General features: G+C 38.3%; 1 protein-coding gene across 1 annotated transcript in view; it reads left to right on the forward strand.

Annotated features, from left to right (window-relative positions):
* Positions 1–10,784, forward strand: part of FRAS1 (Fraser extracellular matrix complex subunit 1) — a 541,721-nt gene that overhangs the window by 236,988 nt on the left and 293,949 nt on the right. Inside the window, exon 31 of the mRNA XM_007950381.1 lies at positions 4,267–4,383. Coding sequence (XP_007948572.1) covers positions 4,267–4,383 — 117 coding nt within the window. The remainder of the gene's footprint in view (positions 1–4,266; positions 4,384–10,784) is intronic.

Here is a 10,784-nt window from a genome sequence, read left to right on the forward strand (position 1 = left end):
GAAATGAGAACGGCCAGACTTCGTCTCACCTACTTTGGTCATGTTGTAAGAAGAGACCATTCCCTGGAGAAGGATATCATGCTTGGTAAAGTGGAAGGTAATTGAAAGAGGGCAAGGCCCTCAACAAGATGGATTGACACAGTAGCTGCAACAGTGGACTCAAGTGTAGCAGGGATTGTAAAGCTGGCACAGGATCAGGCAGTGTTTTGTTCTGCTGTATGTAGGGTCCCTATGAGTTGGAGATGACTTATCAGCACCTAACAACAACAACAGCAGCAGCAGCAGCAGGGATTGGAGGGTGGAGTAAAGGTGGTGGTGTAGGAACAACAAGATCCTTACCCCCTGTACATAGAGCCAATTATCACAACAGGTTGAAGTGGGAAAGCGAAATAATTTATTGAGTATCAATATGCAATGAGATAGAATCTTTTCTTTGAAAAGTCTGTCTCCCCAAGCTAAGAAAAGGTTTTGGTTTTTAAACGGCTCAGGGGTAGGGTGCCTTGAGGATTGCTAATAATGTCTTCTTGTTATCAGGATGACTCATCTCTTCCTTGTGAACTTCACTCTGGTCATTGATGTAAAATCTGCCTTAGATTGTTTTGTAAACTCTTCGTACCTGTTGGAAAAGATTAACTCTAGAGGACTGGAAAATGTGGGAGTGGGAACACTCAGGCCTTTTGGCCAAAGATGTCCCTGTTTCTTCTTCATCTTGGTTGTTTGGTGTCTCTTTTCTCAGGGCATTTCACTCTATAAATTGCAGCTTTCAGCTAAAAATGTGCAGTGAGTTTCCGTCACATTCTCCAAGGGATGTGTAAGGAAAGAAAACAACCCGGAATGTCTAACCTACACAGAAGGAGGGAGAGAAAGATAGAAAATTAATCATATGGCTAACGTCTACCCTAATCATAGTGTTAGTTTGTTCTACTTCTGTAATTTCTCACCAAGATGGCTTCTCTAGTCCTTCAACAGTGGGTTAATGGTGATGGAAAAATCAGACTGATTAAGGGTAGGGTTGCACAATCAACTTTTGTCATTGCTGTCAATAAGCTGTACACCTGTAAAAAGTTGAATTGGCAAAAGTTGTGTATTAGATTTACAATGACAACCCCCACCAAAAAAAAGAAAAGAAAAAGTAGCCGCTGAGGCCTCTTATGTACACCAAACACCTCATAGGATTTGGTTCCTTGGTTTGGAGGCTTAGGGTCATGGTTTCATGAAACATCCAGTTCATTGGCCTAATAATGTGTTAGTGCTTCTGTTCTACCTGCTAGTTCCTTATGTAGTGCCTGGGGTCTTAAAAGCTCATAAGTGGCTATGCTAAGCCAAGCAATTGGTCTCTATTCACCTGAAACAACAGAGGAAGGCAGAAAGTCAGGAAAAGGGGAAGGACATGGAATTTGTGCCCAATTTCCTCCATGAACAACTGCTGTCTTTGCCATGAGACCAGAAGGACTGGATGATCCTCACCTACCATTACTGAACATTTTCCTCAGAGATTCCATAGAAGAATCCTGATATAAAGGGAGAAAATGCAAAGCAGAATTTTAAATTCTTAAGGACTCTAGACTTTCTGTCACCATGGAGGGTAGATGAACCTCTGAAACTATTGCCCTGAAATAATCTTTAAACCTTAAACTAGAAATATTCCCTAAAGTTGTCTTAAAAATAAACTATAGTTTAGCTTCACTCGTGCAAAAAAAAAGTCTGCTTTGAGTATTATGCTCTGTTAAGATCTGTATGGCATCAAACTAACAAGAGCAACTCGAAAAATTAGATAGGAACCTTAGCAGGCATTGAGACAACTCTGAAGAGGAGAGTAAGAATAGTTGCACAATTTTAGAATGTAATTAGTATCACTGAACTTTGCATTTAGAAACTGTAGAACTAGTGTATATTTTGCTGTGTATGTTCTCAGCAACAACAAAGTAAAATTTAAAGAAAACCCTATAGATCACAATAGAAATTGTCCGCTATAGTTCTGGAAAACAAGCCTTTTAAAAAACTGAAAATTGAAGTACCATTTGAACCAGCAATTCCATTAGTAAGAATATATCCTAAAGAGGTGAGAGATAGTGCAGGAACAGATGTATGTACACCTGTGTTCATTGCAGACCAATTCACCATAGCAAAGAGATAGAAACAACCTAAATGCCCATCAATGGATGAGTGGATAACCAAATTATGGTATATCCACACAATGGAATACTATGCCACATTAAAGAACAATGAGGGATACACAAATCATCTTGCAACGTGGATGAACCTGGAGAACATTATACTGAGTGAAATAAGTCAATCACAGAAGGACAAGTACTGTGTGAGCCAATTACTGTAAAAAGACAGAGAAGGGTTTGCTTGGGAAAGGAAACTCACCTAGTAGGTTACCAAGAAGGGGAGGTAAGAGGAGGGATTAATTTTGGGCTAGTTGGGGCTTACACGTTGACATGGGTAGGGGGAGGGATATACGGGAAGGATGTTGTTGTTATGTGCCATTGAGTCAGACCCAACTCATAGCGACCCCTCCTTGGGTTTCCAAGGCTAACCAGCCTTCTGGTTAGCAGTCAAGTGCCTTAGGCACTATGCTACCGGAGGAAGGATATATGACCACCATAATAACATTGGGAAATGAGAGGACACTGAATTATGCACATAAGAGATAGATGACAGATGCTAATACCAACCAATGTGTCCACAATGCCACATTGCCATTAACACCAAACACTAGGCTATACACATGAACACCTGAGATGATCAGATAGGAATCAGTGAACATCTAGACCAAGGATAGATTCAGCTGAGGCTAATCTTGCACAGACACCAATGATAAAAAATACCTGCAGTCCTTACAGAAACAATAGAAGACAGACACAGAGTAATCGCTCACAGACATCCAGACACTATGGGAGAGAGATCCAATAGATGTACTACCTCAGGACCATAGTACTGGGGAATACCAGACTTAATTGGCACAATAAAATACATAAAAGCATTGCTCCACATCCTTCATTGGTGAGTAGCAACTGGGATCTTAAATAAAAGCTTTCAAGCAGCCATCTAAGATGCAGCTAATGGTCTCCTAGCATCAGAAGTAAAGAAGAATGCAAAAAAAAAAAAAAAAAAACACACATTTAGAAGCAATCAGCCCTAGGACACAATGGCCCTCGAAGAATTAGTTGGTGCCCGGCTACCAATGCCAACCACTCAGGAAAGGATCAAATCTGGAGATCCTGGATAGTGTGGGAGGGAAAACATGGAACAAATCCAAAAACTCAATAATGACCAGAATTACTGGTCTGATGGAGTCTGGTGAAACCCCCAGTACTATGGCCCTGGGATACATTTTGGGTCTAAAATAAAACTCAGCCCCAGGGATGGGCTCTCAGCCCAATAGTTAACAAGATGTACATGCAAACCATTCAACCCGGGATGATGCACCCACATACTCTATGGTAATACATCCCTTAGAGCAATAGGCCATGGGACACCAGAGGACCAACATTCAAACTGAGGAAATGCAGGAAAAACCGGAGTACTTAAATATGAGGGCCACAGGGGGGAGGGTTGCAGGGTAAGGAGGGGAGGAGACTGGGTTAGGGTTGGACACGGCGAATGGGGAATGAAACTAAATGTATGCGTTACACTGAATGTAAAACAAGCTCTTAAAATAAAAATAAATAAAACAAAAATGAGCCTTCTAGATTGAAGTTACTACAGAATAGTTGCAACAATGTACTCAGACATGGCAGTGACCATGAAGATGGAGTAATAGCTGGCGATGTCTGTTATGTTGTACATAGGGACACCATGCTTTGGAGCCAACTTGAGAGCAATTAGCAACAGCGATATAATGAGGCATTATATAGCCAACCAATAATGATATTTTCAAGATTTAATGATACAGCAAATTATCATTATGTTGAGTAAAAACATAGACTATATAATGGATATAAAATATGATATATATGCACAGAAAAAAAGATTAAGCTGAAATGCAACAGATTGCTAATGTTTTCTAGACTGAAATTCTAGATGATTTTTTTTCTTACTTAAAACGTTCTTGTATTTTTAGAATTGCCTAAAAATGATTATCATTTTTATAAACAGTAAAAAATAAAATATAAAGATCAGAATAAAAAATGTAAAGCAAGACCACGTAAAATTCAAAGACAGGTAGTTAAAAGGAAGAAAAATAAATAAATAAATGCATACAAATGTGCTCCTGCCCAAAGAATATGAGAGTCTCACTGGTGCGACTTTTCATTTCAGGTGTCCAGTGCCACAGATGACCAGACCCATCTGGAAAGCCGCATGTTCAACATCGCAATCTTACCACAGACACCGGAGGTGCCTAAACTCTCTGTAGGAGCATCTCTCCACATGACTGTGAGTTTAGTGAGACAGCTCTTGGTTCAGGATTGAGAAAGCACACTGACAAGATTTGGTTGAACTTCCTTAATATCCATGGAATGCCTGGCCCAGAGCACACGTAGGGGCTAATAACAGCCTGTAAAAATATCTCTCAATGATTTGAAAAAGAAACCTAAGATTGCCAAAATGAAAAAAAAAAAAGGCTAGATAGAACCCATCTCAGCCTCCCACCTGCTGCTGATGTTCTTTCTACAGCATCCCAGACAGTCAAAGGCCTTTCTGAGTATTTGGAAGAAATGTCAGGCTTATGTCCACTTGCTCAGCTCCCTTTGGGTTTAATTATTCAGCTGTAGGCCCACCTCGCTGGAGAGACTGCTATTCCATTTTCCAGAAGTCCTACAGAAGTTTCCTTTCTGCTATAAAAGCTCCTGGTGAGGGTGCTGTTTGTGCTAAATCCAGAGAGTAAAATACAAATTATCCAGGTGACAGTTTAGGGCAGGTTGGGAGGAATAGAAAGGTGATGATGAAGAGCACTACTGGAGGGAAAATCAGCAATGAAAATCTTCAGAGGTGAGAGGGAATATGACTGCTGAGAAATTTCAACTAGTTCAAAAAGCTTGGAGAAATTAGGAAGTCAGAAGAGGCATGGTGAGGATGAGATCAACGCTAAACATAGAAGACCCTGTGTATTATGTGGGAAGTGTGGCCCACGGAAAGGTTTGAAGCAAAGGTGACAGCTAAATTAGTACATGAATCTTAGTTCAGACAATTAACAACAACACTATAACCCTATGTCTGTGGTATATGGTCCCAGAACCCCTTTCAGACCGAAGTACAAAAATATGCAACCTTGTAAATTAATCATTATGATTCCATGTTTTAGTTAGTGCCCACATAATTACATTCCAATGTAGCATGCCAACCTTGAACCACAACAGAGGGAGAAGCTATAGTTTCAGAAAATATGGGGCTGGGGCATGGCAGAGACATAAAGGGGGAAATAGAAAGTTTTTAATGAATAGCTGGTATTGGCATTTCTACCATAAACCATAATTTAAAGAAATCATAATTCAGTAGCACTATGAAGTCTATAATTCATCATTCTGAATGGAGGAACTTGAATCAGAATTTTCTTTAAACTGTAAAGAAAAATATGCATACACATTTCTTGCCAAATGCTAATGCATTGTTATTTTGAGATTAGAGGTAAAAAAAAAAAAAAAAAAACAGCAAAGAGCCATGAAGTCAGCACCTGTCCTGCTCTGTTGCTGTGAACCTCTGAAGGAACTTTTTAAGGTGCTTAACCTTTAGGGTCTCAGACTGCAAGTTGCTGATGGGTTTGTCCAGTGTAACTTAGACTATCTCAGAAATTAGTTCCCATTAAAATGTGATTAGGCTACTGTATTGGTCCTTAAAATATACACAGTTTATATTTATTTATCTTGACACTATATTTGGGGCATTATTCTGCAACAAACTTGTAATCTGTGACAAAAACACAGTCCCAATTCAGTGATTTGAAGTCATTTAAGTTTTGCATGTAATTAGTAAATGCGTTATGACCATCTAGTATGTTCATATATGTGGTAAGATTTTACCTCTCTCCTCATTCAGTCAGTCATTTATAAACATTGTTAAGCCCCTAGTTTATCAGGAAACCCTGTATGGTGCAAATGTTTAATGCACTGAGCTGCTAAATGCACCACCAATGGAAAAGTTGGAGGTTTGAATCCACCCGGCGGCATCTCAGAAGAAATGCTGAAAACTCTGCCAATGACAATCCTATGGACCACAGTTCTATTCTGATATCCATGGGGTCACTATGAGACAGAATCAACACTACAGCAACTGATGGTGGTGGAATTTATGCCAAGTGGTGAGGCATACATTGTTGATTCAAGAACAATAAAGCACAATCTCTACTCTTGAGGAACTTGGATTCTATGAGGGAAGAGAAACAAATATAAAAAAAAACGATGATGATAAATGTTAATAAATGCTAAATCAGAGCAATGATATGGTAGCAAACAGGATGGTACCTAATCCAGTGAGAGAGAGGCATTGTGGTCCATGAGGTGGACTGAGCTGAGTTTTAAGCTTGAATGTAAGTTATCTCTAGATCAGGGCTCTCAAACTTCAGCATGCATGAGAATCACCTACAGAGTTTATTAAAGCACAGATTCTGGGTCCTAACTCAGAGTTTTCTGACTTGTTAGGTCTGGGGTAGGGCCAAGAATGTGCATGTCTAGCAAGTTCCCAGGTGCTGCAGCTTCTGTTTTGGGAACCACACTTGAAAAACCATTGAGCTAGACTAGAAATAGGGAAAGAACCTGGCAAAAAACCCAGCAGGTGTAATAAGATGGAAACACAGGAGAACATGGCCTGTTTGGGGAAGTACAGGGAGTTCAGTGGCCTGATGCATAAATCCCAAGGTGAAGAAGAGATAAGAAATGAAAGGCAGATCATGGAAGACCTTAAAGATCAGATGAAAGTACATTTTATCCTGAAAGGGTATTGGGGGAAGTATAGTCAGGCCCTGGTTATGAATGAGATTAATTCCAAAATACGTCTTTAAGAATTTGTAGATTAGAGTTCTGGTAAGATAGTGGACTAGGCAGAAAGACTGCACAGACCCTCTTCAACAAAGAAAAGGGAAACCAGTTAACACATGTACAGAAGATAATCCTGGACCCCTGAACTTTGAAGGGAAGGATATGCAAGTCGACTAAACTCCAACTAGCAGAAGAATTTGCATGAAAACACCAAAAAAGGAGACATATGGAACTGCGGTCTGGCAGTGATCATGATGGCAAGACAGCTTGGATATTGCCAAGTGGTGGTAAGATGTAAGAATTAAACTAAAAATCAGCGCTGCTAGCCAGGGACTGCTCTGGTGGCTGGTGAATAAAAGGGGAAGCAGCAAAGAGGAAGGTGGGCTGAGTTGTCGACTTTTGCCTGTCTAGAGGGAGCAGCCATTTTGAATGTTTACAAGCAGTTTGAACATTTGGGATATTTAAAGAGACAGCATTATCCTAGATTTCAGGGACTTAAGAACAGATCCCACATGCCAGGAACCACAAGGACATTCAAAACATGGACTACTGGAAAGCAACAGTTCCCATATAATACAACTACAACCGTACCTCCTGCAGCTTCACTTACTGAATGAGAGCCACCACTTCCTTCTTCACCAATGGGCCAATGACAAACAACCACCAAGAAGAGCCTGATTCACCCTTGGCTGCTCTTCACAAACAGTTAACAGAGCACTTAATACAACAATGCTGCAATGTCTCAGAAACAACAGACCATCACAGTCCACACAAAGAAGCAAGATAAAGTGGTAAAAGCAAGAGAGCAGGATATAGACCCAGAGCACATCCCTGAGAAAGAAGAAGCATTGGAACTCCCTGATAAGGAATTCAAAAGAATTATGTTTAGGTATCTTCAAAGGATTGAGAGATAGATCAAGGAAAACACAGACAAATCCCTAGAGGAATTTTGGAAGAAAATACAAGAACAACATGATAAAATAAAGGAAAAATTAGAAATGCAAAATCTACAGATAGAAATCCAGAAGATTAATACTAAATTGTCAGAAATAGATAACACATTGAAAGGGCACAGGAGTAGAATTCATGCAATGGAAGACAGAATTAATGAGATTGAAGACAAATACATGAATACTTCTTTGGAAAGGGATCAATCAGAAAAAAGATGAAAACAAAATGAAGAAAGCCTAAGGTTCATGTGGGATACCATCAAAAGGAATAACCTATGTGTCATTGGAATTCCAGAACAGGAAGAGAAAAATGAAACCACTGAGAAAATTGTCCAAGATTTGTTGGAAGAGAACTTCCCTGATATGATGAAAGATGAGAATATATCCATTCAGGAAGTCCAACAAACCCCAAACAGGGTAGACCCCAAAAGAAAATCACTAAGACATATCATCATCAAACTCATCAAAACCAAAAACAAAGACAGAATCCTGAAAGCAGCATGGGAAAAACAAAAAGTTACTTACAAAGATATCCAGTAAGAATAAGCTCTGATTTCTCAGTAGAAACCATGTAAGTGAGAAGGCAATGGGATGGTATACATAAAACCCTGAAAGAAAAAATAATTTCAACCAAGAATTATACACCCAGCAAAGTTGTCCCTCAAATATGATAGTGAAATTAGGAGATTTCCAGATAAGCAGAAACTAAGGGAATTTGTTAAAACCAGACCAACCTTACAAGAGATACTAAAGGGAGTCCTTTAAACAGAGAACCAAATATAGTAAACAACAACCGACCATTAATACACAAGATGGCATAACCCAGAAACCACATCTAGGAACATACCCAAAGTAAAATAACCTTACAAGATTGTCAACAAGGAACAAAAGACATCAATTGGCAAGTGAGGACAACTACAAACAAAAAGAGGGAAAAGACTGTGTAGTTACAGAACTTCTAAATGGTGAGGAAGTCAAGAGAGTTGCAAGAAAGAATGGGCTTTTCTAAACTCGGGGAGAAAATTATAAGTCATAAGGTAATCTCAAAGAAAAATAATAAACTTTCATATCACAATAAAAAGGACAAATAAAATATTCAGAAAATACTAAAACAATATCAACAAGGAAAATGATAACATGATTCATAAATATATTGAGCTCAGCACAGAAAATAATACAGAACAAAGAAACCAGGGACATCATGAAAATACACATAACAAAATGACAGCAACCAGTTCATACTTAATAATTACACTGAATGTTAATGGATTTAATGCACCACTCAAGACATGGAGAGTTGCAGACTGGATAAGAAAACACAACCCATTAATATACTGTTGACAAGAGACACACCTTAGAGACAAAGACAAAAATATACTAAAAATCAAAGGTTAGAAAAAGATACATCAAGCAAACGGCATCCATAAAAGAGCAGGAGTGACAATATTAATTTCTGATCAAATTGACTTTAAGACAAAAACCACCATACAAGACATGGAAAGACATTATATAATGATTAAAGGATCAATTGAACATGAAGATATAAACATAATAAATATGTATGGACCCAATGAAAGAGCCCCAAAATACATAAATCAGACTTTAGAAGAGATGAAAAGGCAAACACATGACTCCACAGTCTTAGTGGGAGACTTTAATACACCACTTTCAATGAAAGATAGAACAACCTGAAAGAAACTCAACAAAGATGCAGAAGAGCTAAGCAATATAATCCACCAATGTAACCTTATAGACATCTACAGAGAACTTCACCCAACAGCACAATATACATTCTTTTCTAGCACACGTTTTCTGTGGTAGACAATATGTTAGGCCACAAAGCAAGCCTTCATAAATTTTAAAACACTGAAATACTGCAAAGCACCTTCTCAGATCATAATGCTATCAAATTAGAGATCAACAATAGGAAGATCAACAGAAAAAGAGTAAACACATGGAAACTGATTATACCAATTTATACCAAATTATACCAATAAATGCACATATCAAAAGAAGAAAGAGCTAAAATCAATACTTTAAATCAACATCTCCAACAATTAGAAAAATAACAGCAAGAAAAGCCTACAGTCACTGGAAGAAAGGAAATAATCAAGATTCGAGCAGAAATCAATGAAACAGAAAGTAAAAAGACAATAGAAAAAATCAACAAGACCAGAAGTTGGGTTTTTGAAAAAAATAATAAAATTGACAAACCACTGGCAAATTTAACAAAGGAAAGGTGGGAGAGAGTACAAATGACACAAATAAGAAATGAAATGGGTCACACCACAATAGAACCAACTGAAAGAAAAAGGATAATATGAGGATACTGTGAAGAACTGTACTCCATCAAATTTGAAAATATGGAAGAAATGGGCAGATTTCCAGAAACCAGTTACCTAAACTAACACAGACTGAGGTGGAAAAGTTGAACAGGTTCATAAAAAAAGAAAAAATTGAAGAGGTCATAAAAAAATTACCAACAAGAAAAGTACTGGCCCAATTTCATCAGAGAATTCTACCAAACGTGCTGAGAAGAACTGACACCAATCCTACTCAAACTATTCCAAAACATAGAAAAGGATTGAATCCCCCCAACTCATTTTATAGAAGCAAGCATAACCTTGATACCAAAACCAGGCAAAGACATCACTCAAAAGGAAAACTACAGATCAATATCCCTCATGAATATAGATGCAAAAGTTTTCAACAAAATCCTACCAATAGACTCCAACAACATATCAAGAAAATCATTCATTATGACCAAGTGGAATTCATACCAGGCATGCAAGGATGGTTCAACATTAAAAAACAATCAACGTCATCTACCACATAAAACAAAGAAAAAGAACCACATGATCATATCAATTGATGCAGAAAAGGCATTTGATAAAATCCAACACCCATTCCTGAT

Source organism: Orycteropus afer, unplaced genomic scaffold (genome assembly GCF_000298275.1).
Source record: "Orycteropus afer afer isolate SDZICR_OR568_19922 unplaced genomic scaffold, OryAfe1.0 scaffold00270, whole genome shotgun sequence".
Taxonomy (NCBI): domain Eukaryota; kingdom Metazoa; phylum Chordata; class Mammalia; order Tubulidentata; family Orycteropodidae; genus Orycteropus; species Orycteropus afer.